The sequence below is a fragment of the Athene noctua genome, chromosome 6 (genome assembly GCF_965140245.1).
Source record: "Athene noctua chromosome 6, bAthNoc1.hap1.1, whole genome shotgun sequence".
NCBI lineage: Eukaryota > Metazoa > Chordata > Aves > Strigiformes > Strigidae > Athene > Athene noctua.
In genome coordinates this window covers 15106763-15125008 of record NC_134042.1, presented here as the reverse complement: position 1 = coordinate 15125008, position 18246 = coordinate 15106763, and the positions used below count along the sequence as shown (strand labels likewise).

At 45.9% G+C, this 18246-nt stretch overlaps 1 protein-coding gene across 6 annotated transcripts in view; it reads left to right on the top strand.

Moving 5' to 3' along the window:
- Positions 1-226: 226 nt before the first annotated feature.
- Positions 227-18246, top strand: part of PLEKHD1 (pleckstrin homology and coiled-coil domain containing D1) — a 50058-nt gene continuing 32038 nt past the window's right edge. For 4 of the 6 annotated variants that reach the window (XR_012633861.1, XR_012633859.1, XM_074909684.1 and 1 more), the window contains exons 1-6: positions 227-364; positions 613-976; positions 9564-9657; positions 10564-10653; positions 11175-11251; positions 15979-16070. Coding sequence is in view for 2 of the 6 variants with exons in the window: in XM_074909684.1 (XP_074765785.1) it covers positions 828-976; positions 9564-9657; positions 10564-10653; positions 11175-11251; positions 15979-16070 (502 nt within the window). In the remaining 4 variants the exon portion in view is untranslated. The other 2 variants (XR_012633860.1, XR_012633862.1) reach the window with 2 other exon arrangements.

Genomic DNA, 18246 nt, shown 5'->3' with positions numbered 1-18246 from the left:
CTGTGACACATTCCTATGTCTCTGTGCTGTGACAAGAAGGAGTTAGTACCTAAGAGGCAGGGCAGAGGCTGTGCTTGCCACATCTCCAAGATGCCACAAGGCATGGAGGCAGGCAGAATTTTGTGCTCTAACTTTGATCAGCAATGGCCCTTTAAGGCTGAGCAAGGCATGCAGCACAGACACTGCCCAGTCCAAACCCAGCAGCCACGTGAAGTGTACCCGGGTGGGCAGTGCCAGGCTGGCACAGCAAAAGCCTCCCCATGGCAGAGGGAATCTGATTGTACTTGATGGCACCCACCCACTCTGCTCCCCTTTTCCTTGGGTCAAGTGAGAAGAACCTGTCTCCAAGCACAAGATTTTGGAGGTATGTGTCAGAGTAAGAGATGCTTGACAGTAAAATGTCTGTCTTGCCCTAATTTCTGCCTGGAGTGCTGCAATGTCAAGTGAAATAACCTTCTAAGCTGTCTCTGGTGCAGAGGTATTTTGGCTTATGTTATTGCTGGGAGCTTTCTCTCTGATGAGCTCTCTCTGCCTCTCTGTGTTCCTGATCTCTGGCTCTCTTCACTCTTTTTTTTCCTTGGGCTGGGATGTGTACTGTCCATAATGCATCAGGAAGGAATACGCAATGAGGAAACTCTCATCGTCTCTGCATCAGGGAGAGTATTATTGACTGAGTGCTGAGCAGTCAAGTTATTGATTCAAACCATTGCCCAGTCTCTCCGTCTGCCGCTTGGAGTGGCCGGGTACATCCTTCTGGTTCGCTGCATTTAATCGGATTCCCTGAGCTGCTGCACAGAGGGAGAGAGTCAGAACCAGATCCATCTATAATGTTCGCTTCAAAATCTAGTTCTGTATCCCCTTCTCCGTCCATGGAGCCGGCAGATTCAGATGCTCTGGACATCAGCACCAAAGTGCAGCTGTACGGCGTGCTCTGGAAGAGACCCTTTGGAAGGCAGTCGGCCAAGTGGTCCAGGAGGTAAGCCACAGTCTCTGAGGGATGCTCAGGTGAAATACAGAGCCTAAAGGGGTTGGGGAAAGTTGAGAGCCCGAGTACTTGGCTCTTCAAGTGCAGCTAGCCAGGCAGAGACTAGGGGTGAAACTTTGGGCATGGCTTCCCTGATGTTCCAAGTCTGCTTTACACAATGGCACCCCATTGTGCTTTCTTCTTTATCTGCCCAGACCCTGTGCTACATGCACTTCAGGCTGGGAATAGGGACTAGCTGCCTCCTCTGGATAGTTATGTTATGATCGCTGCACGAAAGAGGAAGAATCGGCCCATATATTTTGCCCCCAAAGTGCTTGGCTTTGTTCATTGGCACTTGTTAAAGCTCTTTGAGTCCTTCAGGTGTGAGATGGCTCAACTGAACTAACTGTGCGTGTGGGACTGTATGCGTGTGTGCAGTCTGCGGGGGTTTGTGGACCAGCACCAGTACTGCTGTGCTGCACGACGGTGATGGCATGTTTGGGACAGCAAATGCAGACTCTTCCCTGGAGGGAAGGTGTCTCTGAATTCTCTCCCATCTGGTGCTAGGGAGTTGTAAGGTGTTGTGTGTTGCATATCAGCAATCAGGAAGTTAGGAGCTGGAAAGCATTTGCTATAACCTTCCACCAGGGACGGAAGCATATTCTATAATATTGAAGTGATGGGTCAGTCTGTGGTTTAAAGTTGGTGCAGTTTCTTTATGCAAATCACTGAATCTCACAGGAGAGTCTTCTGCTAGTTGTCAAATGATGAGGCATGACTCTTTATGGGTGGGTACTTGTATAGAAACATGGTACAGCTCCTTCTCATTGCTCATTGAGGGTACATCATCCAGTGGATCAAGTCTTCCAGCATCCTGGATGGCAGATTAATGTCACTGCTTATAGATGTCATTGGCAAATGATTTAGTTAGAAGACTAGCAGCTGAGAAATATTTTCATCCAACCACTGCCAAAGATATGTTTTGTGACCCAGGGTTTGGTGTTGTGATCTATTAAAGAAGAATAGTAGTACTTATCCGCCTTTAGTAGTTTGATATCTGCAGATGAAAAAGCCTGCTAGAAAAGCAAAGTTATGTTGTTTTCTTCCTCCCCTCCCCTTTCCACTGGGGAAAGGCACAAACGAGTCATTAACAAAAGGCAGCACAGGGAGCCTGAGCTACCTCTGGAGCTGAAAGGCAGTTTTGTAGCTTTTGTAGCATAGTGTGTCTCAAGGCTTTTTGGAAGAGTAAATTAACCTGTACGTGAACAATGACTGTCAACTACCTCTGGTACTTACCTGGGTACCTGTTTGCTGGAGTCTGCAATGTAGACACAGCACATCAAATCCACCTCTAAACCCAGCTTTCCAGTTTTACTCTGTGTAGTAACCACAGTTCTGTCCAGTTTAAGCCTGTGAGGATGGCATGGCCTGAAAAATAGTTAAATATTGCTTGGGATGCATTTTGTGTTTGTAGCTGTCTTTGACCTGCATGCAGGTTTTATTCTGTGTATCTCCCCCCCCCCCAATGGCTTTTTTTTATCCAGGAGAGAATTTGTGCTGATGCTCCCTACTCAGCTCCCAAACATGGATATTTGAATGAATTGTATCTGGAAACTAATGTGACTGTGTTACAGAAAAGAAGTGATCAGAATAGCGGTGGGGAAGGTAGTTTGCTATGGAGGAGGCTTTCTTAAAAGTCTTTCTTCTTCCTAATCAAAATTTCTTGGAGGCAAATGGCCTATCTCTGCTCTCTGTCATTATTTATTTAGTTCTGTTCTATTCCTAGAAGTCACTCCCATCTTCAGCAAGTGGTAAATATTTTAGTGATGGCAGGTGGGAAGAGATGGAGAGGTGAGCGTGGGGCAGGGATGATGTGGAAGGTTAGCTGCAAGCTACAAGCTGCAAGCTACAAGCAAGCTGCAAGCTGCAAGCAGCTGAGGGTCCTGAGAGACCAGACACAGGTCAGTGGGACAGGGAGTCTGTAGGGTTTGGAAGGAAGGGGTTTCCAGAGTAAAAAGACTGTAATAGGAGGAATAATAACATTTTTTATCACAGGAGAGATTTGCTTTAAAGAAAAAAATCTTACATGTTACTATAACTCAGTCATGGGGGGATAAGGATCAATTCATCCATTCCCCCCACTTACCCCCCATGCCCAGCAAGACACACAGCTGGTCAAGTACATTATTTTATGAAAAGGAGAAGAGATGTTTCCCACTCCAGCTAAATTAAGAAAACAATATTAACTACTGCTAGATACAGTTGAGCAATGTAGAATTTGCCCTGAAATCTTGGATTACTACTTTTTGTCTGCTTGGTATTTACAGGTAGTACCTTTGCTGTGAAGTAATTTTGCACTGGACAATAGTACTACTCCCTGTCCCAAGGAAAGTCTTTTCAAGCTATGGGAGATAAACCAGCATGTAACAGGAAAATCGATCACATCAGGGCATCTGGGTCTGTGTGGCTGTTAAGAAATGCATGATACTTATTGGCTTGACCCCTATGATTTGGCTGTAGCAAGTGCTGCTGGAGACACTGAGAACAAGTGTTTAAGGGAAGGATGGAGGCTGACTGCATAATGGATCAAGGAAAAAAGTCCAGTCACGGTGTCCAGTGCTTTGGAAATTGAAATCATGGGTTTGGGGATTTTGCAGCAGTAGAGGTTGAGCAGGGAGGGACAGCAGAGCCTTGTTCTAGTCAGGGCTGGCATCTGTGAGGACAGCAAGGCTTGAAATGAGGCAGTTGTTTGGAGTGCTTTCAGTGCTTTCCCTTGCCCACACAATGGTCTGTCCTGCAGCCTAAGCATTTGTGTGCTGCCTCCACTACTGACAGAGTGGGCTGGGTGCTTCTGGCACTGGACCAACGTGGCTGTGTTTATCTGCCAGGGCTGACGTCTGAGCATGCTGCCTTTCAGAGCTTTATTTTGAAATGCCATTAGCAGCATCCTAGCTCCTATCTCCCCAAGAGAAGTCCTATTCGTAATGTGAATTTTCTTTCCTTGTAAAGTAATAACCTTCCAAGAGAGTTGCAACCATCTTCTGAGTTTACTGGTGCTTTTGACCACTGAGTCATTGGAGTGGCTTTGGAAAGTCGTATTCTCAGCCCTTGATTTATGGTCTTCCTTTGCCCTCCAAATTGCACCCCGTTCTTCCTTCCAAATAACAACAAGCAATTTAGTCCCTTTACTACAAAAGTTACACTGGTAACAGCATCAGGCTGGCATGGAGTCTGGAATGAAATGCACAAGGTACGTACCTGCCCTGGACGTGGCATGAATGGGGCACTGTAGCTTTGCAGGTGGGAAGTGACACGATGTTCTCTACTGTGAATAATCCCAGCACTGTACAGAAATGTCAGGCTCTAAACTGACTGTCACCATTCAGGTGTGAGGTTCTGGGGCTAAGGACAACCATTCCAGATGGGCATCTGCTCAGTGGTCAACCAGAGTCAGAAAAGCAAGGTGGAACATGAGGAATTGCAAAGAGTAGAGAATAAAACACAAAATATGCTTATACCTCTGAGTAAATGCATTGGACGTGCCAGGCTGCTGCTGGAAGGAGAGGAACGCAGCACAGTTAAGAAAGAAATTTTATCTTCTCTTGGACCAATCCTGGCTGTGGCACTGCAAAGCATGCATGTAACCTTGTTTTCTAACACAGTGGCTGCCAACAGTCACTGGATGTGGTCACAGGACAGATGGAAGGGATAATTGTTTAGGACTCTCTGCTCTCTGAAAAATCTAGAAAGCACGCAGCTGCAGAGCGGCATGTACGTGTGTGGCACAGGGGCAGCCGGACTGCCGAGGCAGCGGGGCTGTGAGTCAAGCAGACTGTGTGCTTCCCTCTCATCCTTATAAACTTCCCCCTTGGCTGGTTGCTGTCAGGAAGCATCTGCCTCTTCCCGCTCCCTGCCTGGCTGGGCCCCACTCCAGCTGCCAGGCGCCGGGGCAGGAGGCAGGCAGGGAAGCCTGGAGCTCTCAGGAGAGGAAGAGTGAGGGACAAGTACTGCTGTCTCTGAGCTGACATGCTGATAAAGATCATTTGCCCATCGTTTTCTTGAGCTGTCCCCAGGGAGGGAGGACTTGTAACTGGGATTTGCTGCCTGTACTCCTGGACTGGTGCCCAGAAAACCACCATTGGAAGGAAGGAAGGACCAGTGAGAATGCTGCAGTTTTATATTATAAATATTTAACATGGGATATCGTCACTTTAAAAACTTTTACAGAGATTAGCTAATTAATCTCGTTAGCCCTCTGTGACACAATGAAAGCGCTTTATCCCCAGAGATCAGGTATCTTTACTTGTTCAGTGTATAGCTGTTGTCTCTAATCCTGGCAGATCATGTCTCTGGCTTTACATCCGAGTCACTCAGATTGTTACAGTTCCAGTTCCTTTGCTATTCCAGTTTAATTATGCTGCGGTTTCAGTGGTTTCTTAGTGCAGGATCTAGCAACAGGGGATGGGTGACCTAAGAGTTGACCATGTGTGAATGGCTCTTGTATTGTGCTGCACACGGAGTGTGCGTGGTTGTACCAGGTCTTCTCGCCTTCACTGCTGCTCTCCAGGCTTTCTGAATGCTGCTCTGTTTTATAAATCTCTTCTTTATTTGGTTTCCTGTTTGTACTCAGAATCTTCCCCTGTCTTTCCAGCACTCCCTTTCTTCTGCTGGCACATGTGTGCCTAATTCAGATATGTGTTCAGTCAGTCCCCCAGTCCTAAATGAGGGTCTCTCCCCATTCTCCCTTGACCATCTTTTTCCCTTTCTGCTCTTACTCACCTGGCTGCTGCTTCAGTCTTCAACTTGCTCTTGAGTCTTGTAACTCTTTCTCCTCTATTCATTCACTTCATCCCTCTTTTCATTGTGCTCCATCGATTATCCTTCTACTGTTTGGAGACTTTGTCCTGAAAGTCAAAATTAAAATGGTGATCTTGGTTGCTTAGGGTGTTGGCTTCTAGGTAAGGATAAAAGAGAGCATATGATCTGAGCACTAGATAAGATAATTATGTTCATCAGTTAACCAGATTTTAAATGTTTTTCCTTCTTTTTTTTTTTTTTCTTCTCTTCCTTTTTCCATTCATTTGGTTTGCTGTGGTTTTTTGTTGTTGTTGTTTTTTAAACTCTTGTTTTGTACATTTACATTCCAAATCCCACAGATTCTCTCCACATCTGTGAGGTCAGGGATCTAAAAGTTCATTAATCTGCCAGAGACACATCAATCCTTACAGGTCTGTGCTATGCTTTGTTCTTGTTTTTGTTTTGTTTTTCACTGGAGCATAATCTATAATATGGGGATTATCAGGAGCACTGAGCAGACAAAATGTGTGTAACAAACTAAAGCCTGGCTTTAACTGGGGGTAAAGCTTTATATTAAAAATCACACGTAGTTAAAGATCAGTATCCACCTATCTTGCAAATGTTTTCTTGAGGTTGTTCAGACTGAAAAGACTGTTGAAAGCAAAGAATAGACTTCCTCCTTTTCATGTGGTGTGTTGGTTTTTTTATTCCTCAGTTTTGTATTCGTGCCTGTGGTATCTGGTTCACTCTAACCCACTGGACCAAGCACAGGCCATTTTTCAGGCAGGATTATTCTTTAAAGATGTTATTTCTGTATTTGTTGTGCAGATGAGACAACATGTTCCTCTAAAAAATCAAGTCCTTGTTGAACTAAGCATTAGAGACATAAGTGAAGATGCAGCTACTCATAAGAAAACTTTTTTTAAAAGTTAATGGGAAGAGGTGGGTGGAAAAATGAAACAAAGGCACAAGACTGCTGCTTACAGAAGTGATGTGGACAGGAGGAACCAAACTCGAGCCCTGTCTGCTCTGTGGAAGTTTCTCTGATATGTGCCTTGGCCAGGGTCAGCTCCAAGCCTGCTGCAGGGTTTGTGGCTGCCTTTGCCATTAATGCAAATATATCTGAAAATACCAATCCTTGTTTCACTCAGAGGTGAGACCACAATAATGTGTCCCACAGAGATGTGCCTAATGCATCTGCTATAAATGGGCTGGTGTCTCAAAGCTGTGTGAGCAGTTCAGCCCCCCTGCTTCTCTGGGATGCTCCTTCCCATCCCTGCCTACTGTCATGAGGAAACCATCCTGGTCCCTGATCTGTGACACTGGCAAGAGATTTAGAGTGGAGATTTCCACAACAGGGAAAGCGAGTTGTGCCCCATGGGCAGTCCACCTCCCTGTGCATCTTAGGCATCTCTTACAGCCATACAGAGGGAATATGGACAGCCACCACAGTTTGGTCAGGCATTACTTTCCCAGCTGAGGGGACGTTAGATGCAGCTCCTCTGAGAGGTGCACTGGAACACGAGCTCAGGCTGGAAGTGAGGTGGTCCCCTGGGTGGAAGGTGAATAGTAATCGCTCCTACTCAGATGACTTGCTGGACAGGCTGCACTGTGAATGAGCATCTTTTTGGTCTTCTGTCAATCAAATGAACTCAGTGCAGGAGAGTGATTTTTGCACTGAGTTGTACTGTTCTGCCTAGAGAGATTTTGCCAGGCTGTGGTCAGGAACAAGAGGTGAGGTTAGGCAGTCAGCCACCATGTTCATGGAGTATCAAATGAGAAGGCAATAACCTGTTGAGGAAGCAAGCTGGCTTCTTCTCCCCACCTCTGATGTCAACACCAACAGGTATAGATGAGTGGGCAAGGAGAAGAAAAGATTTGGGGCTCAATAACTGCTGCTGGTGTTTGTACATTATGACGAGTTCTGGATGTAAATATGCACGTGTTTAATGACAGTCACTTTTAAATATTTTGGAGCCGGTGCACAGTAGCTCCAGAGCTTGAGCTTGCTGTGGGCAGTCAGAAGTTTAGCTTTGTTCTGCATTTTTCAGTCCCTCTGTGAACCCATCGTTTGTGTTTCCATGGCATGTGGCAATTTCATCTGTTTTGTCAGAGCCACGGCAGAAGAGCAAGAGATAGGAGCTGGTGGAAGTGATAAAGCTTCCCCCCAAGTATAATAACAATAAAAAAAGATATATATTATTTTATTATAATGATAATTATCTGCCAGCTTTGATTTCTTTCTTTAGCTTTAGGAACTAAGCTGGTATCAGATTGCTGTTACTGGAGACAGCACTCGGCTGCATCTGACGGGCCCTCTGCTTCAGGAGAGGACTGGGGTAGCTTGGGCACATGGAGGTATTACAGTTGCTCTTGTGGATCAGACCTCTTGGGCAGTAGCCCATCGCTAACAGCGGCTTCAGAGGAAGGTGCAGGAATCCCCAGGCTGCACAACTGGAGAGCGCTGCCTGGAGAAGTCTCTTCCTGATCCCTCTCAGTGAAGGCTTTCTGCCCAGAGGCAGGAGGGTTTTCTGGGGATGTTCTCGCTATTCACAGGAATGCCTTATCTTTTCCAGATTCCTCATGAGCTCTTGTCCTTGGGACCACATTAAAGTGATTTACACAGCAGTGTTTTGTGCAGTGTAAAAAGGCTTGCTTTATTTATTTTCAGCTATTGCCTTTCACTTTCTTCCCAAATCCCTCTTTTCTCCTACCAGAAAATATGTACAGAACAGTGCAACACATTTTCTTTGTCATTTATTCTTCTGAAACATCCCTATTAAACTTGTCCCCATTTTTTCAGCTGCTCTTCAGAATTTTTGAGTGCTGCAGAGATTTGGACTGAATTTAAGCTAAGTCAGATACCTCTCCTCTGTACCACTGCCTTCAGGGTAAATGCAACCTCAATTTTTGAAGAGGAGAGGGACTCTCCCAGGGGCATTTTGAACATCCAAATAAGCTAAAAGTGGCACTCCTTTAATCACAATTTTGAGGACACGCTCCAGTAAATTAGAGGCTTGGTTTACAGAAGCTGTGATATTTTGTGGCTACTATATAGTGTTCATCAGAGCATACCTAAGGCTAACTGAGAAGAAAAGGCACATTTTAATGTGACACATATGAGAAAAAATTTCCTTTGTATTTACAAAGGTCAATGACAGGAGATTTTGCCAGGAGCTCAACTTAAAAATATCTCTAAAATTAATTTTTGCTCCCGAGTAGTTTCATGGCCAATCTTTTGCCTCAAGAGTCACTTGGGGATGCTAGCCTGTGACTCTCCCTGCCATGTGACTCAGTGTTACAGTGGAAACACTTCCTTTTGGCTTATGCTGAGATGGAAAGAAAGAGGGTTGCAGGGAGTAGATTGAAAAAAAAAAAAAAAGCTTTTAGTTGCTCTTAGCTCATGTGAGAGAGACCCTTAGAAAAAGGAGCAGCTGTCTTCCAAGAGGTTGAATCCCATGCATGGACTAGATAGTGTGCACAGGTCAAGACGCCAAAGCGCTTTGGCTATTCTCCTGTCTTGGACACAGACTGCTGTCCAGTTCCCCTGTGAGTAAATGGTGCTACGGTTTGCCTTCAACACTCGTGTGTGGATGCTGTGATAAACTGAAAGCACTTGAACTTGGAACTTAGTGTTGAGCATTAGGTCTTGACTATGAGCAGAAGTGAGGCACCTGACCTTAGGCTTAGATGGGAATAGTAAACTCTTCTGCTCGGAAAGAAGCTTTAGGTGGAGATTTTCTTGTGCTGTGAACCATGACCTCTGTTCTAGCAGAATTTATTTCCTTTCTCTGTCTTAAAGGTTCTTCATAATTAAGGAAAGTTTCCTGCTCTACTATGCTGAGAGCGAGAAGAAGAGTTTTGAAAGCAATAAATACTTCAATATCCACCCCAAGGTGAGCAGTGTTTGCATGGGAGAGGGGATTATTCTGTGTCTAGCTTCTCTCTCCCTCCACAGGCCCCACAAGTGAAGAAGAGGTAAGTTAAACTTCTCACAGATCGAGGGAATACTCAAAAAAACCAAGAATCATGTCAGTACCTCTTCAGGCTCCTTAATGATTCAGCAGGTACATGACTAATATTTTTTTTAACCTGATAGTAGAAGTATTCCCTTGTTTTCATCATCTCCGAATCGACTAATCTTGTGGCTATGAGCATGCTGCTGGCAAAGGTGAGGCTAACAGCTTTGGTTACTGCTTGTTCCTAACCTGCAGCCGCAGCCAGCCCCTGCTAACCCACATACTCTGGGCCCCGAGAAGCAGCCTCCGTGGCTTTGCAGCCTGGAGCTCTCACAGGGGTATTCTGTGCTCTGAGTCTGCTTTGATCCTCTGTAGTCGCTTGAGGCTGATGAAGCACATGTGCTTCTAGAGGTGCTGACTTCACTCGGCCGGATTAGGGGCAGCAGGCCACTCATCCGTCCCCTCGCCGCACATGTGGGACGGTGACTGTAATGGATGCACCACCTCTCTCACGGTACCGCACTGTGAATTTGCAACATCTGCCTCTTTTAGGAAATCACCTCCTCCTTGATAAGAGTTCCTATTTCTGTATTCTAGCTAGCAGCTCTACCCTCCGAGCTGAATGCAGGAGAGCCATCTTTATCCCCTTTCAAATACCACTTGGAGGTCTCCTGGTTGCAGTGGGAGTCCCTCTGCTTTTCAGGAACTGTGTATTGCCCCTTCTGGGATAGCCAAGGCAGGGCAGTGGCCCATGGGTGACCAAGGATAAAAGTTTAGCTCTTGATTAGTTAATAGTTATACTTGATTTTGATGACTGATTGGAGCACTCTGGTTTATCCCCAGGGTGTCATACCCCTGGGAGGCTGCATCGTGGAGCCCAAAGAGGAGCCCAATATGCCTTATGCCATAAAGATCTCTCATGAAGACTTCCATGTAAGTAGACTTCTTTTCTTCTCAGAAAAATCCAAACACCACAAAACATTTTATTGCTGATGAGCAGAGCTGCATGGGCAGTTTTTCCCACCCCACCAAGGTGTGGCCACCCTCTCTGGGCAGATCATCCTGCGAGAGAGGGTGTTTTAGCATCCCAAGTCCCCTCAAGGCTTTGCTGCTGCTCCTGCTTTGACAACCAGGAAGGAAACTTGCTCTTTCTGACAGCAGGTCTTATAATACTAGCAGACCAGTGGACAGATATTCAGGAGCCCTAGAGCTCATGTTGCCCTATCACTTTATTTCCTACCACGACTGCTTGCTGTGTGCATCTCCTTCCAATGTGTGGTAGGCCTGGGTCATTTTTGCTCCCACATGATGCCTCCCGTGGAGGTGAAAGCTTGTGGTGGGCTCTCCTCTCACAGCTGTGCTAGCTGTGTCCAGTTCATGCCCTGAGTGCACAGAGGTGTAAAGCACCAGCCTCTCTAATCTGGGTTTTTTTCCCCTCCCCTCCCCTCTTCCAGGGTAACATTGTTCTAGCAGCTGAATCAGAGTTTGATCAGGCTCAGTGGCTGGAGATGCTACAGGAGTCTGGAAAAGTGTAAGCTTCTTTCTATTCCTTATTTTCTTTGATCCACTCTGTAGATGTATACAGGATAAAGAGGAAGAAGCCTGGCTAGAAGGACTATGGGGAGGCAGACAAGCTCCCCAAGACTAGTGAGACCTTCGCTTGTCTCCTGGATCCATCTTTTCTATAATATAAATGAGAATGCTCTAAAGCTGACACAAAGCTTCCCACCTTGGCGTGCAGTGTGGTATGCAGTATGACTCTGCTAACAACCCCAGGCTGTCATCTGTCAAATGCTGATACACCGAGGGGCATCTTTTGTCTTAGAGAAGTGGGACCTGGGACTGAACGGGAGTTCTCCTGGTCCGTTTTGCGTGGGAAGCAAAGGCCCATAGGCTTGACAAAGGTGCAGGTCAGAAAACCTCCCAGCACTGCCGATGTATGAATTTGGGGTAAGATAAGAGCAGAACAGGCAAGGCACAAAGTTAGTGAGCAGCCACCCATGTGGCTCCACAGCCTGCTGGTGAGAGGATCCTGAGCAGTTCTGGTGATGCCAAGATGTCAGCAGCAGCCCTGAGACAATTGTGTGACCGTGGGGTGTGCATCCCTTCTGCCCAGACCCTAGGGTGCTCAGGCCACACAGCAGCAGGATTTGGCCTCTGAAGACAGTTTAATTCGGAAATGAGGAGGCAGGCTAAATCCCAGGGGAGGAGGTGTTAGCAAAACTCTTCCTGCCCACCTGCAAGGGTGAGTGGGTTTGACTGCTGTATGCATACAATATCGAGTTCATAGTCTGCTGAGAATGCTGGAGCGACTTGCAGTCCGTTGGCCGTGAGCTCTGCAGTCCCTCAGCACCCAGGAGCCTGACAGTACAATGAGCAGCTGTCCTGCAAAGCCAGAGCGGGCTCTTTCTAAAGCTCCGTAGATGCAAGAAGAGGTAACACTTAAACAGGGATTTGACTCTCCTGAGCCAGGTAGAAACTTCCAGAGTGTGTAGAGCAGAGCCTACTATTCAGCTATGAAGCTTGAAGCACTTCACTCTGCTCTTTGTGGCTGCATTACATGTGTATGTGATCTTCTGTGACTGTACGGACAAAAGCTGCTCTTTCAGGCAAATTTAACGTGTAACACCAGCGTGTGCATGGCAACTCAGTATCTGAGTTAATTCCAATGATATGAGGCTGCAAATCTTCATTTGTAATTAATGGGAAACACAGAATTACAGTGGATCAGTATGAGCTGAACTCTGCTCTGCGGCGGTGAGCCTGGCTTTGGTGCTAGAGCAAGCTGCTACCTCCATGGTACTGCACAAACTGCAACACAAAGCTGCTGGTTAAAGCTTCAAGGGAGCATGAGCCCCATGGGACACAAGACCTGAGGCAGAGGTCTGTCACCCACTCAGTACAAGCAGGCTTGGTCACTGCAGAGGAAAAGAGACCTAGATTTAGCCTTGACTAATTCAGAGGTTTTTCTTCAGTAACACAGGTCTGCACTTGGTGCTACACCAGTGTTAAACTTAACTATTGCCAAGGGCAGTAATTCAGGGGCCAAATTAATCTTTCAGGTGTGTATGGGAGGGAAGGAGTGTGGCTGTGCACAGCTCAGGAGGGGTTCTCACAAGTAAGCCATGTGTGACTGCTTGTTTCAAAGAGTCAGCATTTTCTCTAGTCCTTGCTTCAGTATTCCAGCACTAGTTTTAAAACAGCAGCTAGACAGTGGCTGTTATCATACAGCAGACTACCTGCACCTAGCTGAAAATCTGCCTGAGACGCCCCCTTCCCTCCCCTCTGCTTCTGTTCTTGCATCAGAGGAGGAGAGCAATGCGGCTCCAGTGCTGATCTAATCAGTGGTGATGGTAGCCTGCATGTGAGGAAAAGCAGAGATTATGTGATTTATGTTAGCAGGGTCAGGTTGGAAGTTAAGCAGCAGCCAGAAAGGCACAGCATGGGCCAGTAAATTGATCTGCAATGAATAGGAAAGCTAAAAGGACACAGCTGAAATCTTCTAGTCAACCTGCCTTAGTGCCCCATTGTTCCTGGATGGAGATTGTACTCCAATGGCACTGCAGCATTTAGTTTATTGTGATCATCCTACAGTCTTCTTATTATTTAAAACCAACCAAAGGAAAAAACCCAAACCACACCACCCTCAAAACCCCCCAGCTCCATAGACTGAGATTTTGTTACGTAGGGGAAAGAGAAAAAAATGAACCCAGGATGGGAAGTGTCCTCTATCCTCTCTCCTTTGTTTCAAATTTATCTGCTGTCTCTTTACATCTGGGGCTGGGGGGTGTGTGTGTGTGTGTGTGTGCCTGCACGACTGCTTAAAACCTCCACCATCCCAATCTGCCCAGTGATGCCTTCAGGTCTCCACTCCTTTCCAAGCCTCCTGGTTCGATGGGAAAACAACTTATTCAATGCAGAGGGGAGCTGATGGTCTCTCCAGCCTTCTAATGTGTTGTGGCTTGGTCCTACCACACTTACTAGATCTTGAAAGCATTTTGGAAATGCACAAAGCCCTGACTCCCAGCTGGCCAGGCTCTCCTCCCACACAGAGAGGCTTTTGCTGCTGCTAGTAGGGTAGAGGGGCACAGGTACACTCTCTATATCCATAGCAGCATTCCCTACACTGGTTAAAAGTAGACTTGGTGGACAATGGGGTGAAAAACAGCTAATATAGTACTTATGTCCTGTGTCCAGTGTCTCCAAAAATTGGTTGTGGATGCTCCAAGAAAGGTGAAATGCTAGAGATGTTTCCAGTGCTGCAAAATGACTGGAATAAATGATGTATGGGCTGTATAGCAAATGGAGATACTGCACAGTTTGAGGGCTTTTTTTTTTTTTTTTCAGAAGTATATTACAAGGGTGCTTTCTACTTGCCCCAAGAGCTTTTCCTGACCCTGCACTTTAAGCAATGTGTTTTTTCTGATGAAAACTCACTTGGTAAGAAATACAAAATTTAAAAAGCATTTCCTTGCCCCTCAGCTGAAGTCATAGCCTGTACCTCCCCAATGCTGCAGTGGCACACCGGCACTGGTTCCAGCAGGTAAAAGGAATAAAAGCTTAAATGCTACACAGTGATATGGGTGCGTCTTCTAAGTTATACAGCAGTGGGTGTAGTACTCTTTGAGTTACAGATAGGTAAACATCTTTGTAGGCTAGGGAAGGGAGGGAGCACTGAAAAAGTGAATCTAATAAACACACACCTTAAAGGCTACAGCCATTTTGAAACTCTCCAAGTAATCATATGATAAACTCTGTCATCCTCCCAATGCCCCACCTTGAGATGTTTGCTCTTGGTTTCTTCGGGGTCAGATTCATCCTGTATCTGAGATTAGCGGAAAAGCACATTCACACCCACATGTTCTCACTCAAGATGAAGATGTCTACCTGTGGGAAAAACATCACCTTTTTAATTAGTGTTCTAATTTCCTCTGCACTTTAGAAATATCCTAGATGTTCATTAGCTGAAAAGAAACCCAGCTGTCTGCAAAGGGCACAGGCAGTGCTTGGGCTGTTGGAGCTGTCCCTGGGGCGATGTGTGTTTAATGTATTTGGATTTTGTAAGAGATGAAGTACAGGTTGCCTTGAAATTGTTTTGTAAGACATTGCCAGCTTATTGTAAAACATTGCCAGGTTTCCAAAAAGCTACGATTGCAAATGGCTCACAAAGAGGCCTGGTACGGGAAGGCTTACAGGTATTTAATATTAATAAGGTCCCTTAGGATTTAACAAAGATGGCAGAATTTCTGGGCAGCAATTGTTGTTCCTGTATGTGCCATCTATATAAATAGACTGGGATGAATTTTGCATATACATTTTTATGTATTTTATGTGTGTAGATTTTTTTTTTTTAATGGAACACAAATAGAAGTGAGCAACAAACTCCATTTCTGGTTCTGTTTTCGATTTGTGTGTCCTTGTCCTTGGTATTTAATATCTGTATTAAAGTCTGCCCTGTCCACCAACTCAATCAGTAATGGGCATCTGCTCCACAGGCCTTTTTTGCAGCTTAGTTTCATAATGTGCTCAAGTAGACCTTGAGATTCTCTGGCCAATGGTCCTACAATAACACAAGGTACTCTTTGAATATGCCTGCTTCCTTTAACTCTCCCTGCTTGCTAGCATCTTGTCTGGCCTTTACCTCTGGCTCTTCATTGTTTATACAGGGAGAGGCTACTCACAGTGTAGGGCCAGACACCAAATCCTAGTGGCTTACAAGTTTAACAGAAGAGGGATTGATTAGTTCCAGGATGGGTGATGGATACCCAAAAGGATGAAGATAGAAAGCTGTGGGAAGGAGTCAATAAACAGTTAATGTTTGAAGGGGAAGAGTGGCTATAGCAGCAAAATATTGGAAAAGCTGTAGAAGACAGTATCACTGACAGATGGGAAGTTAGTCGAAAGCTAAAATCTGGTTCTGAACCCATTTAATGGGTTCTAGGTACATCCTGTTGCAGTTGGAGGCCGTGTTGGTCTGGAGAGCCCTTAAGACTAAGCTCAGTGTAGAAATCTCCAGGATACTGGAAAAAAACATCTGAATAGCTGTGTGGTGTTGATGTACACCTCCTGTATTAAAACAAAAAATAAATTACTGAATGTCAGGGAAATGTCTCCAATTCATTTGTGGATTAAAATTTAGAGAATCACTGTCCCAGCTGATAAGAGTCTGTGTATTTGACAGCTAGGCTGAGTCCCCTGACTTGCTCTGTGGGACCCTCAGCTGTCTTACACTGTCAGGTTTGTGTCTGCTCTTCCTAGAACATGGAAGAATGCCCAGCTGGGAGAAGCCATGATCGAGAGCCTGGAAGCCCAAGGTCTGCAGCTGGCCAAGGAGAAACAGGAGTATTTAGGTAGGAAACTTTTACTTCCAAAAGCCATAAACCCCAAAATAGCCATTCTGCTTTTCTGGAGTTGTTGGTGTGGTCAGGCCAAGCAGCTTTTACTGTTGACTTTTGCTGGATGAAGCTTTTGAGTAGTTAGCAGCTGAAATTCAGGTTCTGAAGACAGTCAAAATGTGAAAATATTAAGGTAGGATCTGGACAGCTGTATGAAGTGTGAAAGAAAGAATGTACTTCGGCCAGCATGCTGCAGTCCTGCAGCTCCTGATGGCTGGACTGTACAAATGTTTGCTGCCCCTGAGAAGTTTGGATGTGCTGATTTCAGCTGCTCATCAGGCAAACAGCCAGGGCGTTTCTCTCCCTGAATCACAGAGGACTGGTATTTCTGAGGCTGATCACAGCTTTTCATGCATGAGTTTTCCAGCTGGTTTTTTTGGTCTTACTCTACTCGGTCTTTGTCTGCATTTGCTCACACTGTTCATACTGGAAGTGGGGAGCATTTACATGGGCTTGAGGTGTCTAATGGCAGTGGCTAATTTGTCATTGCTCTCTCTGTGGGCAATGGAGAGAGAGCAGTTGCTTCAGATGAACATAGAAGAATTTAGGTTGGAAGAGACTTCTGGAGGTTATCTAGTTCAATACCCTACTCAGAAACCAGCCTCTGGATGGCAGTCCCTTGGGTGCTCTGACTGTCGTGGGAGGTCCAGTGTTTCTTCTCCGTGTTGCCTATAGCAAGAGCCAAGGGAGCCTTTTTAACCCAAATGTCTCCTAAGTTAGAGCATTCCACAAGCCCTTCTGACCTGGGGGCTGCTGATCACATGTGACTTGTCAGGACAGTCATCTGCTTTAAATGAGATAGCAGCAACTTTGGGTGCTTCAGGGGCTTGTGGTATCTACTCCTAATCACCAAACCACTGGAGGAATCTTGAAGAGCCTTTTGCATTTCTGCATCCATGCTGATACGGGGTAATCTCAATATATGGTCTCACATGTAACAGGGATCGTAACTGAAGTATCAAGGCATGTTCATTCTGGCTATCTAAGCACCATTCGTACAAGTGAGCTGATGGATGGGCTCGTACGTGAGGCAGGCAGGGAGGAGTGGTTCCACACCTGACAAAGGGATAACAAGGAGTGCTGAGAGGAGGACCTGGAGAGACATGACAAAAATGAGAAACAGGAAAGTTTTGCAACCACCAAAGCAGACTAAAGAGCCTAAGAAACTAAAGAGGAACAGAGTACAATAAAAGACAAGGTGATAGAGGAATAGAGGAATACGTCTTCTGTGGCAAAAAGGTATTTGGAATATAAAATATATATTTCACTGGGTTCTTTGGTCCATGACAAGAACATTCAGAGCTGGTCAATTGTCACAGTTGGTTACTTTTTGACAGATTTTGTCTATTTATTCCTGTATAACTGCTGAGGATTCTGCCTCATTAGCCTCACCTTCAGTGATCTGTGTCCATCCTGTAGTTAAGCTCTGAAGTTAGGCACTGCTCCCGGCAGCAAGTCAAGGCTCTCTGGAGGAAGGAAACACTGTTCTGGAGATTTCCCTGAATACCCTCAGAGTTACCTTCCACCTGCCCCCCATCCAGACGGGGTTTCTCTCTCAGGCAGGGACTTTGCAGAAGCCCATCAAGCCCTGGGTCTGCCCCCTCCCAGGAGAGGGAGAGCTCTGTCCAGCATTACAGTGCAGTTGTGCTGGGTCCTGGCAAAGAGGAAGAGGAACAAGAGTGGGAAGGAAAGAGTAGTGGTGGTCAGCAGAGCTTTAGTGATGTAACACTAATGCTGTGGCACCAGCAGCCCTGCTGTGGGTGGGAGGTAGAGGTCTACATTCTTCCTAGCAGTAGTAAACCTGCCAGCAGTAGTAATCTCTTCAGGTCCCCAGTACAATGGAAACTGGTAGCATCTTCCTTGCCTGGTAAGGGGAAGACTTAAATCATAGAGTGCTACAGCGAATCTGCCCCTGCTCACACGGCAGCCAGGTGGCAGAGCTGAGAGCTAAACCCTAGCTTATTTAACTATGGGGAATGTGTTTCTGTCTAGTCTACTGTAAGCACGACTAAGAGCTGCCTAAAGCAGAGTCTCTGTTCAAGATCAGAGCGTAGCATTATGTAGGTACATCAGGTCACAGTGTAAGGATCAGAACAGAGTCTCTGGCGGGCATGTGTCCTTTTCAGTAGAC